Source organism: Monodelphis domestica, chromosome 1, assembly GCF_027887165.1.
Source record: "Monodelphis domestica isolate mMonDom1 chromosome 1, mMonDom1.pri, whole genome shotgun sequence".
Lineage (NCBI taxonomy): Eukaryota > Metazoa > Chordata > Mammalia > Didelphimorphia > Didelphidae > Monodelphis > Monodelphis domestica.
This window is the reverse complement of record NC_077227.1, coordinates 490,619,130-490,642,196: the sequence shown is the minus strand read 5'-3', so window position 1 is coordinate 490,642,196 and position 23,067 is coordinate 490,619,130. Positions and strand designations below refer to the sequence as shown.

Genomic DNA, 23,067 nt, shown 5'->3' with positions numbered 1-23,067 from the left:
TAGAAATGGTCACTGCAGTGAAATTTAATCATGTCATTAACAGGCATTGTCACATAATACAGGATTAAGTTTGAACAGTTAATTAAATTATTTAAACTTCAAAAGAAAATAAATATCTCAGTTTCCTTCATTATAGTTCCCTTCATATAGGAGATATATTCCTGAAAATGTATGTGATTTGGTAAATCAGTACACTTTTGATGTGAACAGTGAGACAAACTATTTATTTGTGCTAGCTTCCTCTTGGGAGCCAGTCAGTCACATGCAATGCATCATTTTTATTGACATTATTATTATTATTGTAAATTCTGTGCCTGTCTTCAGTTATTTTTAGTCATGTCTGACTCTTTGTGACCCCATTTGGGGGTTTCTTGGCAGAGACACTGAAGTGATTTGCAGTTTTCTTCCCCAACTCGTTTTACAGATGAGGCATACAGAGTTAAATAACTTGCTCAGGGTCACACAGCTAGTAATTCCAATTTAGGAAGATGACTCTAGGCCTGGCACTCTATCCACTGTAGGTCTTGGAAATCATCTTGAAAAATAAAAAGTCACTTTTATTGTCGACACTAGGGGGCACTGGTAGCATTTTTTCCAGAAATGGTAAGCTAGTCTTAAAAGTCTCTGGTTTTTCATTAGGATCATAGAATTTAGAGCTGCATGAGATCTTAAGCATCATGTAATTTAGCCTCTTATTTTTATAGATTGGGAACTTGAGACTCAAAATGGCTCAATGACTTCCCTGGGTAATATAGGTAGTAAATACCAGAGCTAGTATTTAAACCTAGGTCTTTCTCCACCCCATTATTCTTTACTTGGATTCTTGCTTACCAAGTCTTCTCATATTCATTCAATTTCCCAACTACGTTTTTCTACTAAGAAGTATGAGCTGACCAAGTGACACAAATAATCTGACCCAGTTCAAAATTCTATTTCTAAATGCCCATTTGAAAATTGATTCCTGTTTAACCAATCGGTTTTAGGTAACCTCTTTGAAGTGCATATTTGTAGAATAATAATAATCAGGAAAGAATAGCTTAAGGAAACCTTAGATATCATCTAATCCAAGGACACTGTGTGATACCTGACCAAATGACTTTACTTCTCAGGAGGCAGCTAGGATACTAGATAGAACGATGTGCTTAGCATCGGGAAAACCTGAATTCAAATTCATCCCTAGGCAGTTTCTGGCTGTGTGACTCTGGGTTAAGTCACTTAACCTCTGTCTTAGTTTCTTCTATTTGTAAATGTAATGTAAATGTAAGTGATATTAGCAGAACTGTTGTGAGGATCAGATATTTGTAAAATACTTCACTGTGTGGTTATCACATATAAGTGCTAAAATAAATGAAAGAGCCTTGACAATTATCTAGTAGAACTCAGTTTTGCAGATGGGAAAACCAAGGCCCACATAAAGAAGTGACTTTTCCAAGGTCATATAGGTAGTCAGAGGAAGAGTAGAAATCAGAGCCTAGGTAGCCCAACAACCAATCTGATGAATTCTTCATTGCACCACATCCCTATTCTAATGGCAGTAGCTTCTTATTTACTGTTCCCAATGATTGATAGCTAAGGCTCTTTCCTTGATCTTTTGCTCTTCCCCATGGTCATCTCATCCTTTCACGTGTTCAAACAGTTTTCTCCTTTACATAAATTATTAGCATTATGTTTAGTCAATTGTTAATAAACACTTATTAAGCACATAGGATATTGTAGGTACAAATAAGGGAAGGAAAAACAGTCATTACCTTCAGGGAAGTTACAATCAAATGGTAGAAGACAACATAAAAAAAGGAAACTGAAAATGGGGTGGGTGGAGGCTACCAAAGGGTACCTAGTGTGAGGGCATGATGTTCTTGGAATTGAAACCAAGCAGAATGACTGATCTGAAGTGAAGAATAATCTGGAAAATCCTAAACCCTCTATCAAGGAAGGCTTTGGGAAGAGTTTATTGCCCTAACACCAGACTTCCAATCACATGGGAGAGGAGGCTGAAGGTCAGGAGGTGTTAAGTATGAAAAGCTGAGTCAATCTGCATGATGATTAGATTTCAAGGGATCAGCTTATCTTGGGGAAAGTATTCTATTCCTAGAGCTGAAAACCAAGCAGAGTAGCTGATGAAAGATCCATTCCTCATCTCTCTTGTGAAAAATTTTTTTTCCATATTTCCAATTGCGAGCTAGATATCTCCATCCGAATGGTGCATTAACATTGGAAACTCAAAATATCTGAAATAATTCTTAGCCCCCAAACCTGCTTCTTATAAAATTTTCTGTGTGTGTGTGTGTGTGAGAGAGAGAGAGACAGAGATGGAGGAGGGAGGAAGAGAGAGAGAAAGTAAGAGAGAGTATTTCTAGAGGAACTAGTTTCTTTGATAAACATATTACCCTTCACACCTATTAATCACTGTGGAATTCTTTAGTGGAAAAATATTTTCTCTTAGTAGAAATATTTAAGATGCTGTCTGGCCCCCTTGAGAAGTTCAGCTGATCTGAGGTCTTCCTATTGCATTCCCTTTGCAGACTACTTGGAATTTCTTATTAGATATTCACTATTACTTCATGACTAACTTATGTCCCTGAAGTATTTTATATCACTTTTCATGCATCAGGATTATCCACAGAAAAGTGAGAGCATCACCTGTGTATATACACTAACAAAATTCAAAATCTTGGGCAAATAACTTCCCATTGTCAATGTAGTGGCAAGAACTTTGGACTGGGTGTTAGAAGACCTGACTGGTCTCAAGTTCGAACTAGTTGAATGACTTTGGGCAAATTGTTTAATATACCTGAAACCCGGGTTCTTTCTTTGGAAAATTAAATTAGATAATTTTTAAGGTCTTTTTCAGCTATGAATCCAATAACATTATCCCATTTCTGAGACTTGGCTTGCTTATTTGTAAAATGTGAGGATTATAGAAGATAATCTCTAAGCATTGATATTCTGTATTTTTTTTAATTTCTAGACTATCTTTGCTTCAAGTGTTCCCTAACCATTATGCTTCCCCACCACCACCAACTTAATTTTATAAACAGCTTTCATTTACAACATGAGCTTGAAAGCTCAGGGATCTAGGCAGAATAACCATAACTACACTGCTTGGGAACTGGAGTTCTATAACTTTTTAGTTTCTTTTTATCTTTTTAAGCAGAAAGGAAAGAAAGGAAATGAAAGGAATCACAAAGAAAACTCCTACTCTTCTCTTATCACTTTATCAACAAGGTACAGAAAAGTCCTAAACTCTTTTGCCAGCTTTGCTGATTTCCTGGAAGCCTTTTCATAGAAAAAAGCACTTCTATTAGGGTCAGAAATGGGCCAGTTAGGTGGCAAAGTGGATAGAGAACTGGGTCTGGAGTCAGGTATCTTTCTGAGTTCAAATATGGCCTCTGGTATTTACTAGCTATGTGACCTTGGCAAGTCACTTAACCTTGTTTGTCTCCATTTCCCCATTTGAAAAATGAGTTGAGACTGGTATCTTTGCCAAGAAAACTGTAAATGAAGTCACAAAGAGCCAGACACAACTGAAACCATTGAACAACAACTTAAGGATCAGAATAGCTGAGCATCTGTTCTAGTAGGTCAGAATTTATTCAAGGCAAATTACAGTAACTTCCACCCTTAGATGTGTACTTAGTAGCTGATCCTACAATGAGAATCATAAAATAAGACCAATGGAAGGAAATGCTAAGCTCAAGTACAACTCTTTTATTTTACAGAGAATGAAATGAGACCCAGAGAAGAAGTAACTTGCTTGAGGTGTCACAAGGAATTAGTAGCAGAGCCCTGACTAAAAACCAGTCATCCTAACTTCTGCTCCATCATTCTTTATACAACATCTCCATCTATATAGCACTTTGTAAATTTAAAGCATTACATAAATATCATTGTTATTATTGCTCATCACATTTATTCAGTACATTCAATCCTCATAATAATTCTATGTGGTAAGTGGATTGAATTTTGATATTTTCTCTCTTCCTGACCCTGTGTCTAACAAACACATTGATTTGGGAAGAGGAAGATCTCGAGTTAAATCACTCTTCTGACACTTATTTGCTATGTGACCATAGTCAAGCTACTTAACTTCACAAAGTCTCAGTTTCCTCATCTGTAAAATGAGGATAACAGTAGTCATCTTACAGGGTTATTGTGAGGATCAAATGAAATAGTGTATGTAAAGATCTTTGAAATAAAAATTTTAAATTCTGGGGGAAAGAAATGGAAAGTGAGGGGATACTGATCAATTGAGGAGTAGCTGATTAAATTATAGTACATGATTTGAATGGAATACCATTGTGATACCAGAAATGATGAGCAGGAGGAGCTCAGAAAAACTGGAAAGACTTACATGAACTGAAACATAATGAAGTAAGCAGAACCAGGAATATGTTGTACATAGTGTCAGTAATACTATACTATGAAGAACTGGGAATAACCTAGCAATTTTCAGCAATTCAGTGATCCAAGACAATACCAAAGGATTCTTGAAAAAAAATGTCATATGTGTCTAAAGAAAGAACTGATGGAATCTGAATCTAAACCAAAGCAAACTTTTTCACTTTTTTCTTAATTTGTTTTTTTGTACCAATTTCCTTCCACAAAAGAATTAATATGGAAAAATGTTTTATACAATTAAAATCTATATCAGATTGCTTACTATAAGGAGGCAGAGAATTCAAGAATCAAAATTCTTAAATGATTTTAAAATGGAGGAAACTGTTTTTACATGCAATTAGAGAAACATAAAATAAGAAAATTTTAAAATGCTTATTTATCCTCTTTCCTGCTTCCTTTTATATGCTGTCTTCCCCCAGTGAATGTAAGCACTATGAGAGCAGGGTCTCTCTTGCTTCTTTTGCTTCACTCATTATTCTCTCTCCCTTACCTTTTTTCTTTCTTCTTCTTCCTTTTCCCCTCCCTCCACCACCACCACCACTACCTCCTCCTCCTCCTCCTCCTCTGCCTCCTCCTCATCTCCTCTCTGTCTCTGTCTGTCTGTGTCTATATGTCTGTCTGTCTGTCATTTTCTCTCTCCCATATGCCCATCTCCATTTCAAGATGATACATTGAAGTTAAAATGTTAGTAAAGGATTAAGACCCCTGATGTGAATAAATTTTATAATGCCATTCTAAACTAAATGTAAATGCCTTAAGTATCCAAAAACAAGCATAGCCCCAAACTCATTCATGCCAGCAAAGGTAACAGGAAAACTTATAATTACAAGTGACACCTTATTTTCTTTTCTTTTGTCCCTTCCCCTCTGTGTTATGCCATAAAACCTCTCTTCACACTACTTTGAGACATTGTGAACTCTAATCCTGCAGGCAGGATAGAAGATGAAAGTGATCCTTTCACCTTGACATGTCCTAAAGTCCTCCAACCCTTCATATCTTCAGTGATACCAATGCTTTCCAGATCTCTGGTACTGTCAGCTAATCTACTGATGTAAGCTAAGGACCTCTGGTCTTTGCCATCCCTCCAGCTCTAGTTGATATATCCTAGGAACTTCTGGATCTTTCCGTCTGCCCTGCAGTACATAGGATTATAATATTTTCTCCCTTCCTGACCCCAAGTGTGTCTATTTCTTTTATTCATTTCTACTCCAAATTAGAGTATGATATTCTTGAGAACAAGGATTGTCTTGTTTGTTCTATTTGTGTTCCCAGTACTTAACACAGTCATTGGAATTTATTAGTTGTTCATTCCTTTCAGTTGTGCCTGATTTTTTATGACCACTCTTGGGGTTTTCTTGGCATGGCTACTGGAGTGGTTTGTCATTTCCTTCTCCAGCTCATTTTACAGATGAGGAACTGAAGCAAATAGTATTAAGTGGCTTGCCCAAGTTCAAACAGCTAGTCAGTGTCTGAAGTCAGATTTGAACTCAGGAAGATGAATCTTCCTGACTTCAAACCCAGCATTATATCCACTCTGCCCCCTAGTTACACCATGTGGAATTTAGTACACTTAATGCCTTTTCATTTATTTATTCATTCATATAAATGACTTTTGCATTATTCAAGGTAATGTAGTGTAATTGATTGATGATAGATCTAGAAGCAAGAGGTCTAGGTTCAGGTCTTGTTTCGGACACATACTAGCTATGTGAATATGGACAAGTCATTCAGCCTTCCTATTCCCTTAGGCAACTAACTTTCTAGGATTCTTTGTTGTGAAGATGAAATGAGGTATTTGTAAAAAGCCTTCATAGTTCTTGGCACATAGCAGACACTTAATAAATGATAATTTCTTTCCCTTCTCTTCCCCTGTAAGCACTTAACTTTTAAATGTGTATATTAGATAGAAGAAAAAGTTACTTCTAGGCTGGAAGATAGAAGATACATCTTTGCTTTTGGAATACTATGTTAGGAGACTTCTATTTACCAACTGTATGGCCATAGGATAGAACAATTATTTTTCTTAGAAACCCTATATCCTCATTTATGAAATAGGAATAATATTTCTACTATCCACCCTAAGGGATTGTTACATGGTGGGTAAAAGATGAAATGATGAAATCCCCCTAATCTCCCTCACTTATGAGGAAAATGCTTTATAAAAAAGCATAGCACTATATGAATATAAATGAGTATTAGTAGTAGTATGTCCCAAGTTAAAGAGACTTCTTGTCTTGCCTAGCATTTCTTTGTCAGAAGGACAAAATATATCATACTCCTTCAATATTATAATGTTCTTTAGACCAAATTATATTTTTATATTATAAATTATGTTATTTTGTAATAAATTTCTTCATATTATAATATTCCTTCAGGATTATAATATTATACAGGCCAAATATCAACCAAACTAGTCAATAAAAAAATTAAATTCAACAAGCTTCTGTTAGATACTTGTGTGAAGGAGCATACTCTAGATTCTGTTGAAAAATTCATATTTAAATAAGAAATGGTGGTAGTGTTCCAAGAGCTTATAGCTTAACAAAGTGAATATATAACTATGGCAAAAACATGTTCTGTAATAAGTGCATTAGAAATGAATAAATGCTTTGGGAGGACCAGGGATTAAGATCTATACTAATGTTCATTGACACAATAGCTATCCGCTATAAGAATGTGCTGTGGCCTTGCTCAACATGAGAATTTCAGATGTTAAAACAACTGCTTATTCCATTTCTTGATGACTTGAGCATTTCTTAGTGCCAATAAAACAACTCCATATGGTAGCTGCTTTAATTAATTTTTTTCCTCAAAAAAGTAATCAGCTGTCATATGGGAAGAGTTGCTGGCTTGGGAACAAATGCAGAAAGCTCATATGAATGCACTGAGAAGCCACAGTTGAAGAAGCACAGATGGACTTGAGAAATGTCTGGGAAGAAAAGATTTTCAATAATTAATTCAGCACCTTTTACATTAAGCTCAGCACCAGTCAACAAGTACAAGAAAATGAGAATAGTCAAAGACAAAGAACAGTTGGACCAGAGAAAGTCTAAATTAGGAGGCACTTCATTGGATCCACAATTCTATCATTATGGATTTTCCCTCCATCAACTTATGCACAACTTCACTTCCAATATTATTCTTAAGTATGTTCTTCCATAGAGCCTCACAGAGTAATACACTCAAGATGCTGGAGGCCTTCCTCTAGATATGTTTATATTTTGTCCCGGGGCAGTACTTGACCTGCTCCTCTATTATCCTTTGCTGTGAGAGATGGTGCTAGCTCTAGTCAGCTGCCAAAGGTATCAGCCTCAGAGCTTTGTGATCCTTGGCAAATCACGAATCTCTGCTGCCTCAGTTTCCTTAACTATAAAATGAGGGTACTAATAGTACCTACTTTCCAGAGTTGTTGAAAGGATCAAATGAGATGATATTTGTAAAGTGCTTATTATAGTGACTGGCATATAGTAAGTGCTTCGTAAATATTTGAACCCTTCCTCCCCATCCCATGCTACATGATTGATAATCATTCCTTGGTCTCTTTCCTTGTTTCTCCTATATCACTGACCTGTCTTTTTTTCCTGACTACTCTACTTTCATCACATCATTTCTCACACATACAGGATACCTCCTTGGTTTTGTGCAATCTTAAATTCTGTATTTTTTATTTCTATCCATATCATGAATGCTCACAACTAAAAGGATAGAAAAATATTTAAAGACAGTTGATTTTATTACACCAAGTACAATTACACAAGTGCTTGCCCACACTAGCAAAGTTTTCATCAATAAATATATATTTTAGTTCTTATTTTGGACTCAGGACTACTCCTGAGAGAATCCTTAAATAATAAATAGTTAAGAATAGTTGTAACTAACATATTAATTGATTGCATAAACCTTCTATCTATTTAAATTTCAACCTATTAGTGTATTTAAATAAAGAGAATTTGTCTCAGTGCTAGGCAAAGAAAAATGAGATGACAACTCTAATATATTAAGTCTTCTGTTTCTTTTGAAAAAAAACATTCAATTTAATTTTACTGATAAGTATATTCCAGTTGTTTGGAAATAATAATAGATGATTGTATCAAACTTAAAAGAATTATTTTATAGTGCTAGGAAAAATAATAATATTCAACTTAAAAAAGGTCAAAATATCAAAGGAATCAATGAAAAAATATGAAGGTAGGTGACATAGCAGTTCCAGATTTCAAACTACATTTAAAGCAGTAATCATCAAAACAATCTGGCACTGGCTGAGAAATAGAGTTGTAAATGTGTGGAATAAATTAGGTACATAATACAACATAGTAAACTACCATAGTAATCAAGCACTTGATGTAGTCAAAAATTCAAACTTTCAGGCTAAGAATTCAACATTTGACAAAAATTGCTGGGAGAAGTGGAAAGTGGTTTGGCAGAAACTAGGCATGATCCAACATCTTATTCATATTAACAAAATAAGGTCAAAATGGATAAATGATTAAGATGTAAAGGGTGATATCCTAAGTAGAAGAGCTTAGACAAATGTACCTGTTTGATCTACAGATAAGGGAAGAGTTTGTGACAAAATAAGACCTGTAGAAGTGAAGTGAGTAGAACTAGGAGAACATTATGCATAGTAACAGCAATATAGTAAGGATGATCAATTGTGAAAGACTTAGCCATTCAGATCAAGACAAAGGCGACAATGAATATGCTATCCACTTCTTGACAGAGAACTAATCAATTCTGAATATGGACTGAAGCAAACTTTTAAAAGTTTATTGTTATTGCTTTGTTTTGTTTGTGTTCTTTTTTGCAACATGGCTAATATGGAAATATGTTTTGCTTGCCTTCATATGTATAACTTAAATCTTGTTTCTTGCCTCTCAAGGAGGGAGAAAGAATGAGAGTGAGGAAGAAATTTCATAATGCAAAATTTTTAAAATGATCGTTAAAAATTTTACATGTAATTGGGAAATAGTAAATGAAATTAGTAATAATAATAAATCCATGATTGTTGCAGATAGAAACTTACAGGTTTCAGGAAATTTAACATGCCATTCTTTGACCATTCTGGTGTGACAAGGAAATCACTTTTAAAAGACTGATATATATTAATTTAAGGTCGCCAAGGAATTCAGCTATGTAATTCCTTAATGAAAACTCAAGTCAGCTGTCAACCTTTTATGGAGTTTTAATTACAAACAGGAGGAAGAAAGGAATTAGAGATAGAGAGATAGAGGGAGAGAGAAAGGGGAGAGAAGGGAATAGGGCTTAAATACCCCTTCTGTTTAGGCTGGGCCAAAAGGCCCAAGCCCTTAGATAGCTGGGGCAATGAAAGGAGATCAGTCCCTATTACTCACATGACCAAAAATGGAGAAACAGTCTCCGGGGCCCCCACCTTCAGCTTCCTTCAGCGCAAGCTTCTCAGAGCACACCGCAACCACTCCGACAAACTCCTCAACCCCCCTCGAGTCTTCAGACTCCCCTATCCTTAAGGAAACCATCCAAGTTCCCTCCCCTCAGTCCTCACATCTACCAATCACCTGTCCATCAATTTCCCTGTGCCAATGGAGGCTCTAGCTTAACCCAGGACCGCCCAGAGGTCTCTGGCTTTGCACATGTCTGTTGAAGGTCATATTTTCAAATAATTAAATCTTTGATCCTTTGCTACAGCCCTTTCTAAATCCTGTTAACCTGAGTAGGGTAGAGATTGGAATAATTAAATTTTGATCTATGCTGCAGCCCTTCCTCAATCCTGTTAGGACTGAGTAGGGTGGAGATTGATTCCAAGTATCTCCATTGTATGAATTCTAAAATCAATCATGACTCAAAGAAATTCCTGTTCTATGCTTAAGCATAGGTCAAAGTCCTTTCCATTGTTCAGCAAAAGGTTTCTGTCCTAAAGTAATCTTAAGAAGGGAGGAGAAGGAACCTCCCATGCCAATGGGGTTCACATTCCAATAGTCAAGACCCATTATCAATAGGAAATTTTTCAAGTATGAAATTTCCCAATGGTGAAATTTCCAACATTTATAAGTCTAAGAAATTTTGAGGTTTACAATCCCCCCTGATGATCATTGGGAGACTAGTCTCCCCATTGATCATTTAACATAATCATTTTGTAGTTCTAAATTCACTTCTAACTAAAGATATACACAATATTCAATTTTCTAAGAGAAATTAGAATAGTGAGAGAGGAAATAGAAAAGAAAAGAAAGCAAAACCAATGTTTTGCTAGGCGCATTGACAGAAAGCCAAATTAGGGGCAGTCCCTTTTGGCATAAATATGTACAGTTACAATAAATGTTCAATCAAAAGTTCAGTCCAATCAATCACATCCAAAGTTCATTCTTGATCTTCTTGATGAAGTGTAGGGTTTTGGCATCTTTCTGCAACAGTTCATTCTCTGGATATAAAAGTTTCAAGCTTCTTTCTTGAAGATCTTTTCTCGAACAAAATCAAAATCTTTGAATTTTTTATAACAGTAAAATCTTAAACAAAATTCTTGGATTTTTATAAAAATACAATCTCAAACAAAAAAAAATTCAAAAATTCTTAGATTTTAAATTAAAATACAATCCCCCTGAAGTAAGTATTAAAAAAAATATATCAAGTTTAGCTCAGAATGCAATGTTCAGTTATGGGGGTGTATGTGTCAATTATCAAAAGAATAGAAAAATAATCAAAAACATAAGAAAAATTCAAAATAGACCTTGTATAGGTCCAGTTTAAAGTAATTTCTATCCCACAAGTATGTAGGACAGAATGCAGTAATATTTCACTTAGCCATTTGTCAAAGTCCTTTCCATGGTTCAGCAAAAGGTTTCTGTCCTAAAGCAATCTTAAGAAGGGAGGAGAAGGAACCTCCCATGCCAATGGGGTTCACATTCCAATAGTCAAGACCCACTATCAATAGGAAATTTTTCAAGTATGAAATTTCCCAATGGTGAAATTTCCAACATTTATAAGTCTAAGAAATTTTGAGGTTTACACTGGTAAATGGTTGTGTGGGTATATGTGTATGTATACATGTACATGTATTTATACATACATACACACATATATCATGTTTCTATAATATTTGAGGCAACTTGGTTTCTTAAACAGTTTAAACATTTCCTCAGAGATGGTATTTGTTTATATCATTAATTTGCTTAGCAAACCTTCACACACCAATGTCAAAACAGAAGGCCCCAAGTTAATGTGGTATTAATGTATTAATAATATATGGCTGAATGAGACTACTGGGTGAATTGAGCTGGAAGAATCAGACTTTTTTTGGACTTTCCCATCTGTAAAACTGTAAAATTAGACTTTTAGTGACAAATATATGCTTCTTTAGGAGGAAGGTTTTCATAAGGCTCCAAGACTTCTTGAAAAAGAAGAAAGCTAGATTTTAAAATCATAACTACTCTGATTTCTTTCTTTCTTTTTCTCCTTCAAACATATCTTTCAGGTACATTACCAAGAAAATGTAAGAAAGAACTTTTGGCAGTGAAGCTAAGAAACAGGCCAAGTAAACAGGAATTAGAGGACAGAAACATTTTTCCAAGGAGGACTGATGAGGAAAGACAGGAAATCCGGCAGCAGATTGAAATGAAACTTTCTAAGTAAGTTGACCTTTCTCTACCAAGTGAAGAACTGTTTCCATGTTTAAAGTTCAATTCCACTGTTCTTTCTACCTAGTCTGCTTCTTCTGCCTAAATGTTGTCATATCTACCTGCTCTAGGTATCCCTTTTGGGTTGTATGTGTTTTAGAATTAGAAATTCATGGGGTAAAAAACAAAAGAAAAGGGAAGGATGAAGTGGCCATAGAATCTTCTTCAGCTGAATCTGACATATGTATTACCAAAAATTAAGTAGCTAAAGACAAGGCCTTTGAATTCCTCTATATTAGGGACACATGTTTACTGGGAACTGCTTTAGGACAATGAGAATTAATGATTCAAAGGCCAAAGGTGTTTTGAAGTCTAATGCACTTCTCTGAGGCATTTTCAAGAAACAAAACACTGAGTTCCAGAAACTTCACCTATGCCCTTGCAAGCTATCCTACACAAAAGAAGTAGTTCTCATCCTGTCAAAAAAAGAAAGAATGCAGGAAAGTTGTTGGGAATAATCAAGGTCTCTCATGAAGAAGAGTCTGAATTCAAGAAACAGAAAGGAATAATGTGATTGAATGCTTTATTTCTTTCTCCTCTACATCAAAATACAGGAACCAAATAGAAGGGCATAGTTATCATATGTAGAGAGCAGGTATTTTTGATGTTCACCAATGCATGGTGTCTTTATCTAACAGTTTCATTGTTTATTTCATGAGCTGCCCACATTAGCCCTTTAACGGTTTATCTAAATGAGAGAGTGACTTTGGGTAAGCTGTTACGTGGGAAGCCATTTGAATGTAGTGGCAACAGACTAGATGTTGCAGGAATCCATGAGATTTTTTGAGCCTCAATTTAGGTGCATTGTAAATATGAAATTTCCTTATCATTATGCAGATTGGCTGGCAAATTATGTACAAAAATAAAAATTGTAAAATATCTAAGAGTTGGTGCATTGTTTAATTGTGGACTCAACCACTTCACTTACTAGCTATGTGACTCTGGGAAAATCACTTAACTCTGTTTGCCTCAGTTTCCTCATTTATAAAATGAGCTGGAGAAAGAAATGCCAAACCACTTCAGAATCTTTGACAAGAAAACTGCAAATGGGATCATGAAGAGTTGGATATGATTAGAAAAACTAAATAATAAGGGATAGAGATGAGTGCTTCATGAATTTTCTTTGTGGCCTTGGTTCTCCATTGTATGAGTGACTTGGATATATAAACGTGTTGCCTCTCTTGTCATTAGACATGAACTTACTTAGATGACAGAATTTAGTACCAAGAACATCGTAATGGGATGAACCTTAGATGGACATAAATATGGTTCCAAACAATCAACTCTATAGAATAGGGAGGATATTGAGTAGACAATTATTTATATGAAAAATATCTTTTGAGAGACAAAGTAGATTTACAAAATCAAATTGAGTAAACAGCATAGTTAATTAATAAAAAATTATGAAACACCCACCATTCAGCAAGTACCATGTAAGTATTAGTGATCAAGACAAAATTTAGATGTTCTCTGCCCTTAGAAATATACACTGAAACATGGGGGGGGGTTAGTATGTATACATCCAAGGATTTCCAGAACATATACAAAAGAAATGCAAGGTAGTTTGAGGAAAGAAGATATAAATAGCTTGGGGAATTAAGAAAGGCTTCATGTAGAAGGAGGCACTTGAGCTGAGTCTTGAAGGACTCCAAGAATTACAAGAGGCAAAGTTATGGAAGGAATGTATCCTAGGCACAGGAAACAGCTAGCACAAAAAGGAGATAGAATATCATGTGTGAGTAATAGCAAGTGGGTAGATGTGGCTGACATGTAAAGTAGATAGGGGTGAAAAACGGGAAATAACTGGAAAGTTGGAAAGAGTCTAGGTTGTAAAACTGTTTTAATTGCCAATGAGAAGCATTTATATTTGATACTAGAGGAAAGTCCCTTTCCTCTTTGGCCCCTGTGTAGAGAATGGATTGGAATGCAGTGAAGCTTGAAATAAGGAGAAAACATAGAAACTATTACAGTAGTACAAGCAAGAGGTGGTAAGGACCTGAACTAAGACAGTGGCCTTGTAAATGGAGAAATGGGAAAGCATACAAGAAATATTTGAAGGAGGAAATGGCAATATTTCACAATTAATTAGCTATATGGGGTGAGAATGAAGATTTGAGGCCTGAGGTCAGGAACATAGGCCATTGGAAAGATGATGGTGCCTTTTATAATACTAGAGAAAATTGAAAGCAAGGTAGTTTTTTGTGGGGGAAAAGTATCAAGGTAAAAGCACCATGACACTCTGCCCCAGTTAAAACACTCTTGTTGCAGTCCTGCATCCAGTTCTAGGTGGCACATTTGAAGAGGGACTTTGCTAAATTGGAGCATATTGAGAGAAGGGAAGCTAAAATGGAGAGGAACTGAAAACTGACATGAGAATCAGTTCAAGAAACTGGAGATATTTAGCCAATAGAAAAAGAAGACTTTGGGAGCACATGATATAATTCAATAAACACTTATTAAGTACCTCCTGTTTGTAGAGCACTGTGGTAAGTGTTTAGGGAGATATAAAGTTTAAATAAGTATAATTCCTGCCTTCAAAGAGTTTACAGTATAGCAGGAGATAAGAAAAATGTAAAATAGTATCAACATGATATTGTACTGTAAATAAATAAGAGAATCACTAAATGTGGTGCTAGGTCAGAGGGGAGATCTCTACCTTTCAGAGTAGAACTTTCCATGAGGAAGCTGAACTTGCATGGGTTTTTAAGGATAAATATTAATGCACCAAGAGAAGAGTAGGGAAGAAGGTGTTCTAAGACAAGAGAATAGATTGAGTAAAGGGATAGAGGTAAAATAATGTAGTACATGTTCTTGTAGTTAGAATTTGGATGGAGCAGAGAGTACATGAATTATACAAAATGAAATCAGAAAGATTGATTACCATTAGATGTCAAATGGGTGAGCTTAAAATGTACTCAGGTGACAGTAGATAGCCATGGAGATTTTTAGCAGAGGAATGACATCAGATATATAAGTATAAAAAATGTTCTAATAGTAGTATAAAGGATGCTAAATAGAATGTAAAGAGAACAGAGAAAAATCTGTTAGGCGTCTATGGCAATAACCAAGGTAAGTGGGAATGAGGCCTCGAATTGATGAGCAGTGAGAATAGGAAAAAAAAGAAAGGGTGTATTCCAAAGAAATTATGGAGACATAGAGATTTAGAGCCTAGTGATCTAAGAGGCAAGTTCATCCAATCCATTCATTTTTCTGGATGATGAACCTGAAGCTCCAAAAAGTTAAATGACTGGCCCCTGGTCACATAGCTAGTGTCAGAAATGAGATTTGAACCCAAATCTTCCTGACTTCAAGCCCAGAGCTCTATCTGCTATGCCAGTGGAATGACAAATGATGAGATATGGGGAAAAAGAATAAAATTTAGCTCCATGTTCATTTGCTTGTTTGTTCAATATTATAAAGGAGATAAATGCTGTTGTTATAGATAGAAATTAAAGCAGAGAATCACATATTTATGCTGGATTGGAATGTCAAAAGCTATTTAGTTCTATCCCCTCATTTTATATGTGAGGAAACTAAGGTCCATGGAGGCTAGGGGACTTTTGCCCAAGGGCACAGAGAAAGTAAACATCAAAAGCAAGATTTGAGCCCAGGTCTTCTGCCTTCAGAGCTAGTGTACTTTCCACTATTCTGTGTAGCCTCCTTTTTGCTCGAATTTCACAAATAACTACAATAAAGAAAATGCGGTTTAAGGAGGAAGATAATGAGCTTGGTTTTGAACATGAGAAGTCTCCAAATCAACTAGAGTTGAGATCTAGAGCTAAGAATAGAGGACAGATGTGGAAATAAGGATTTGTAAATAGATTGTAAAGAAGTGTCAGTTAAAGCCTTGAGAGTTCAGAGTATTGCCAAGGGGAAAAAATTATGGGAGATAAGAAATGTTCTAGAGCAGGTTGTTGAAGAACATGGACACTGAGTGTTAGCAATTTTTCAAATGCTTGAAGAACTGACATGTAAAGAGAGTTTAGTCTTATTCTGCTTGGTCTATAGGGCAGATGTAGGACCTGTTTTCTCCCCTACAGGAGATGAACACGTGCTAATGACTTTCACAAGGTTCACAAGGGAGATATAAGAGAGGTAGATTCTCAGTTCTCTTCAGGAGAAAAGAAAAGAGAGCTGTCCAATTCGGGACTTCAGACAATATAAACCAGGAGCTAGCTTGAAATAGTAACCTGGATATATCTAAAGTTCTGGCATATGAGGAGTTGAGATGGAAATGAGAAGCCCAGTGTAGTAATGGATATTTTTTAAGCTTGAAAATCAGTACAGGAGGCAAGATGTAAGGAGTGATGACAATTTGTTGCTCTAATGGAACCTTTTTCCTCAAAGCTTTAGTCTTTTGTGGTTACAATATATATGCATATGCCCCCTTGGTGATTCAACTATACTGGTTAGGCTGTGGGCACAGAATATACCAGTGAGTGGAAGTTGCAGAGGGTCGTATTTCAGCTTGAAGTTTTGCAACTTTAGGTTTTCTGAAAATTAGAACATTTCAAATATGGAATTGGGCAGGAGGTGATTCAATACACATCCCTGGAAATTTCTATTGTAGGCAGTCTGATTGTTGGCCAGAGACAATGTAGAGGTGATTCTTGATTCAAATATGAGGAAAAGGTGAAATTTTATGCAAGTTTAGGATTCTAGGATTCTATCAATCCATTCCCAATGCATGTAGCCATTGTACCTAACTGTAACCCGTGTTTCTTCTTTAGCTGACTTTAACTCTATCTTTACCACATTTTGAAGTTTCATATTTGATAGAGTTTCTCTTATCCTAGAATGACTAAATTCTAAGACCCTGGAGTCAATTGCAGAGCTCAGGGTTGTTATACTCCTTCTTCTTCCTCATTTCCTTGCTTGAGAACAGCAAAACAGAACAGGACTTCCTGAACATAGTGTGCTGAGCTATGAGATATTCACTACCTCCTCCTCTTTATTTGAACTTGACCAATAAGGGCCCATGTGTATGAGAAGCCTGAAGAAGAACAATTTCTAGGCTACCTTGTTAATTCCAAGGAGGATAATGCAAACCTTCTCTTCTTTCTCTCCATTCCTATATCAGAGCACAAGTCTGAAAGTAAGGGTTTCATTTCTTCTGGAAAGTACTGAGCTAAGGAGAGAAAAGTTAGATAAGGTACAAATCAACTCATGTAGAAAAATAATCACACAATGAGGAATCTTCATGCTATTGGAAATAACAAAAATAATAGCTAACATGCATATAGCACTTACTATGTGTAGGCAAGATGCTCAGTACTTTACAATTATTATTTCATTTGATCATCACAATAACCCTTTTTGATAGGTACTAATATTATCCCTATTTTATAGTTGAAGCAACCAAGACAAACAGGTATAGTGACTTGCCTAGGGTCACACAAATAGAAAGTATCTGAGGCCAGACCTGAACCCAGGTCTTCCTGACAGTAAACCTGATGTTCTGTCTACTTTACCACTTAGGATATTCACCTTGTTATGCCTGACTGAAAGGCAGAATTAGAAACAAAGGTAGAAATGCCAAAAAGGAACAAAAGAAACTTTTCTAATAGTCACTTCAAGTAAATGCTGGATGATGATCTAAGTAGAATTATTATTCAGCAATAAGTTGTTGTTGAAGTTTCTTTTCACTCTGAGATTAATCAATTGTTATTCCAAAATGAAATAAGGTTCCTTAGGAGGTAGTGGATTTCTTATCAAAGAAATTCTAAGTCAGGATGATGGCTGCACTAATTAACCTCTCTGATCTCTTCTAATTCTGGGATTCTATGATTCCCACAATGCCCTCTTTTTAGGAATAATTATATTGCTCACATTTTTCCCATGAGATGATGATATTCCACTTTCAGTAAGCTTTGGGAGACTTACAACAGACATCATCGGTCAGTTGTATGATGTAATAATTTGTATAATATCAAACATGATAGAGAGTTGCTCCCAAATTCCTCTAAGTGCTTCTCTTACCAGATTGCTGATGACTGAAATTCAACCATGTATTACATTGGCTTGATTCTTTGCACTTTGTTAAAATTCAGCTATCCCTTAGGACAGGGCATGTAAATTGAATCCTATGTAGTTAGGACATTCTATAAATGCTCGATTAAGGTGGTAGTGCATTAAACCTCATCAGTCCTTTATATGTTGAGATAAATAAGTTTCTCAGATCCTTGGCTGAGAGAAAGTGCTTTTGTTTTGTTACTTTATTCGTGATTCACAGGTGGAACAAAATGGAGAGAAATAAAGATATTGGGCATCTGAGATGTACCAGACAAAGGACAGCCTTGAAGGGTATTACTATCCTTGGAGTGTACCATTGGAAGAGGGAGAAGCAGCTTTTTGTTATCACGAAAAGATGCTTTGGATATTGAATTCAGTTAAAGATTGATTATAGTACAGTGTCTGGCACATGGTAGGCACTTGATAAATAATATTGAGTGATTGTCTACTCTATGCGGGGTTATATTCTGGATATTGAGGACACAATTTTGAAATAAGGCATAAACCCTCCTCCCATGAAACTTGCAGTCCAATAGGGGAATGGGATTAGGGGAGATCTAGCATATGTCCAAATAAGTAGGATGGAAAAGAGAATAGAATGGGGAGAAAAGAGATCTGGATCAACTGCAATTAAAAAAAAATTGAGAAGAGAAGAATCATTTCCAAAGGGAGAGGAGAAGGATGGCATTTGAGGAAAAAAGGAAGGGATGGGGATAAACTCTTATTTCTCTACCATAATCCTCTTTTTTTTTTAATTTATGTATTTGCTGTGTGCTTGATTCATTCTTTTCTATCCTTTCTTATGAAGTATTCCCTATTTGGAATGTATCCCCATCTGGTTTTGTCTCTGTTGAAATCTTCCATGTGGCACTTATGCTCAAGTGGAATTATGGCTATTTTTGTGCATATCTTCTTTTCAAGACTACAGGCTCCATAAGGAGAGGTCCCTGGTTTTATGCATCTTTGTATCCCCCAGGGCATACAGCATAATATACAGTAGAATTCAGTAAACATTTGAATGAATGGATCAACTGACTGAATGAATTTCTTTGGAGTGCTTCCCAGGCAGGTGATTTTAAACAGCTCCTTTTGTTTGTTTATTTGATTATGTAACAGGATCACAAAATTTTAGTTAAATAGTCCTCTAAGTCACCATTCATAAAATACTTTCCAAGTATATTCCCACCTAATCTTTAGAGTAACCCTTGAGGAGGGTACTGCAAATGTAATGATATTCATTTTAGAGTTGAGGAAACTGACTGTGGTGACCATGATTAAAAACTAATAGCAGAGCAAGAATTGAGCTTGTTTCCTCTTGACCATTTGCATTTTGGAAAAAAAAAAGTCTTGTTATTGGTCCACTGCTAGCTGTTTTTTTTTTTTAATTTCTAAAAATAATTTAATTAAATTCATTTTCCTGTGTTGTCTCCTGTAAGAGATATTTGGTTTAGATTTGGTGGGGAGAGGGTTGGCCATTTTCATCTAAATAATTCAGGCCCTGGTAACCATGGCAATGTTCCATCCTTTCCTGACTAAATTTTTGTTGTTGTTGTTATTGCTTCAAGCATCCTTCACTGATTATTAATCTCCCATGGATACTTGAGGCTTTGGAATGCAGTAATTTCTACTTTCTGAAAGCTTGTAAAGTAGTGATATGTTGTCCTCCTGAATGTCTCCTCCGGGGGATTTAATACAGTTTGTTTAGATGTGTGTGTGTGCATGTGCGTGTGCGCATGTGTGCCTGTGTGTGTATGTGCTTTTGAGCCTTTGTTATAGGAATACTTTACATATTTTTAAAAAATTATTTAGCTCACTAAGTGCCTCATTTTGTTTACTTGAACTCACCCTCAGATCTCAAAAACATCTCTAAGAACCCAAAAGATATGTGTATATGTGGGAGTGTTTGAATAAGTATACAGTAAAGCAATAGTGCTGCCTGTATGGTGCTGAGAAGCTATCAGTATTATATAGGGGATGGTATAATTGTTTCAAGATTCAGCTTAAGAGCTAAGATGGTGGAAAAGAGAGGCATTCAGCTGCACTCTCCAAAATTCTCCTCCAAACATTTAAAAAATAATGCTTCATATCAAATTCTGGAGAAACAGTACGAACAAAAGATTGGATGAAATAATTTTACAGACCAAGTCAACTTATGAGGGCAACAGGTCACCTGAGAGATGGTTGACCCTGGAGCTGAGCAAAAACCAGACACCACAATTCACTGAGGTATCAGCAGCACAGGCTTTGGAGGTAGCAGTTTCAGGGAGTAACAACAATTCTGGGAACTCTTTGCCCACAGACAGTGGGGAAAGTGAATTAGAAAACTACTCAGAAGAACATTTCAGGGGACCTTTTGTTGGTACTGGGTTCAAGATCCTGTTGAATTTCCTATAGGCAATTTCAGGTCACAGTACCAGAGGAGCAAGGAGAGGAGTGCTTGTGATAATTCATGGAGGAGTAAGAACCCTGAGCTCAATTCCAATGCAGAAGGGAACACTAGAAGTTATGGCTGCAGGAAAATGGGGAACTTGGTCACAGGCCCAGGGTCAGAAGAAGTGGTAGTGCTGGTGGCTAAAGGAAACAAGGTTCTTTCCTGGGTAAAACCAAAGCACAGGCCAAAAGAACAGAACAGCTCCTTAGATCATACCACACTGAAAGTAACAAAAACCTACCTACCTGAAAACAGAAGTGGGAAAGATCTAAAGTTTAGGGAGAGTATCCTTTCTGCCCTGGAGCAGAAATCAACTTTAACATAAAGTTAGAAGTCATGAAATAGCCTGGATAGATGAGCAAACAAACAAACAAAAGAACCTGACCATAACAATTTACCATGGGGACAGGGAAAATCAAAGCACCAACTCAGAAGACAATGATGTCAAAGCAGTTAAAAGCAAATCCTTACTACATAGGGGGAAACAGTAAAAAAAAAATAGTCTTTCTGATATTGAAAAACCACCATATGATGAGAGATTCATAGATTACGGGCTAGAAGGTTCCTGAGAGTCCATCTTCCTTATCTTACAAGAAGTTCTTCCTGATCCTCCTTAATGCTAGTGCCTTTTCTCTGTTAATTTTTTTCTAACTTATTGGTTATATGTTTTGTTTGTGCAGTTATTTGCATGGTTTTTTCCCTCCATTTAATGTGAGTTCCTCTAGGGCAAGAACTGTCTTTTGCCTTTCTTTATAACCCCAGTACTTATCACAGTACCTGGCACATAGCAGACACTTAAAAATGCTTGTTGACTGACCTTCAGGTCAAAAAGGGAACCTCACATCCTCCCAGGAGGGACATCCTTATGCCCAAAGGCTGTCACAAAACAGGAACCAAGATCCAGAGAGGTTAATATTTTTTTTCCAAGGTTACACAGATAGTGAGTAGTCAAGCTAGATTTTAAACCCAGGTTTTCTCATCTCAAATATAGTGCTTTTTCTACTATACCACCCAGCCTCTCTATTTTAAATTACAATTATATTCTAATAATTCAAATGTACAGAGCTTATGTGGTATCAAAAGGCTACTGCCTCTGACAAACTAAGTTCAATTATTAATTATTAATTCAAAAATTACATCTGGGCAGAAGGTATATCTCTCTCTTAGATATTTTTTAGCTATGGAATTTCTGCACAGTTGCTTTGGGCTTTCTCTGGAGATTCAGTTTGCTTTGAATCAATTGGTCTTCAAGGCCAGGGATTGTATAGTTCTGTATGGAGCTGAGTTTTACAGATATTCCAAAAGCTAACTATAGCAGTGCCCAAGTGATAATTTTAAGTGTTATGCTTTATCCAACTATTCACACAGTTCAACCTGTTGTTGTAGAATATCCATATTAAGGAAACATGGATCAGTTGGCTAACCATATAAAAAGAGTAGGGAAACTGGATTGTATATCATTCAGGATTAACAAGTGATTCATTTAGCCATAGCCAGGGAATTCTATTCAAAAGCATATTCATCAAGGACATTGGGTGAGAATCAAAACCAAAGGACCTACCTAAATTTTACAGCAGAGTTGGTCAGATCAGAAGGGAGCATCTTATCTGTCTTCATCAGGGGTATTTCCATAAACTCCTGCTCCTCATCTTGAAGGGCCTTTCCTCCTATGTCTCTACTCCCCAAGAAAAGACATGGGGTACTCTGCATGTACTCCAAGTCTATTTTCTCTCTCTCTTGTGCCACCCCTTCCTCATATATAGATGGTGTGAGTGAGACCACTTGGGTTTGCATCTATTTGTCCAGGGTTGGACTGGCTCCTTTTCCCCTTCAATAGAGTTCTTATTCCTTGTCACCCTTTCCTTGGGGCTGGGCCTTCTCCAATATCAGAGAAATAGGTGGGACCAGAATTGACACCAGAATTCAGACAGTGATAGTGATGTAAAGGGGAGAGAGATGGGTTTAGAAGAATGTTAAATCTTGTAGAATTCTAACTACCACTTTGTTTAGACAGAATAATTATTTAAAATCAGAATCTGATGGCTCTCCTCCCTTTCTTTTTTTTTTTTAAACCCTTACCTTCTGTCTTGGAGCCAATACTGTGTATTGGCTCCAAGGCAGAAGAATGGTAAGGGCTAGGCAATGGGGGTCAAGTGACTTGCCCAGAGTCACACAGCTGGGAAGTGTCTGAGGCCAGATTTGAACCTAGGACCTCCCATCTCTAGGTCTGGCTCTCAATCCACTGAGCTACTCAGCTGCCCCCCCCCCCCTTTCTGAGCCAGATTCATAAAGAGAAAAAAGCTTCTATACTCATTGCCTCCACTTTTCCTCCCTCTCACTTTCCTTCCTTCCTTTTCTTTCTTTCTTGCTTGCTTGCTTTCCCTTTGGTCTTAGAATCAATAATGAGTATCATTCCAAAGGCAGAAGAGTGGTACAGGTTAGGCAATTAGAGTTAAGAGACTTGCTCAGGCTCATATAGCTAGGAAGTATTTCAGGCCAAATTTGAACCTAGGACTTCCCATCTCCAGGCCTGATTCTCGATTCACTGAGTCACCTAATTGCCTCTATTCCCACTCA

The 23,067-nt window shown here is 36.4% G+C and overlaps 1 protein-coding gene across 15 annotated transcripts in view; it reads left to right on the top strand.

Moving 5' to 3' along the window:
- PHACTR3 (phosphatase and actin regulator 3) overlaps positions 1-23,067 on the top strand; it is a 329,288-nt gene that overhangs the window by 250,565 nt on the left and 55,656 nt on the right. For all 15 annotated transcript variants that reach the window (XM_056812889.1, XM_007475643.3, XM_056812891.1 and 12 more), the window contains one exon: positions 11,846-11,999. In XM_056812889.1, coding sequence (XP_056668867.1) covers positions 11,846-11,999 — 154 coding nt within the window. The remainder of the gene's footprint in view (positions 1-11,845; positions 12,000-23,067) is intronic.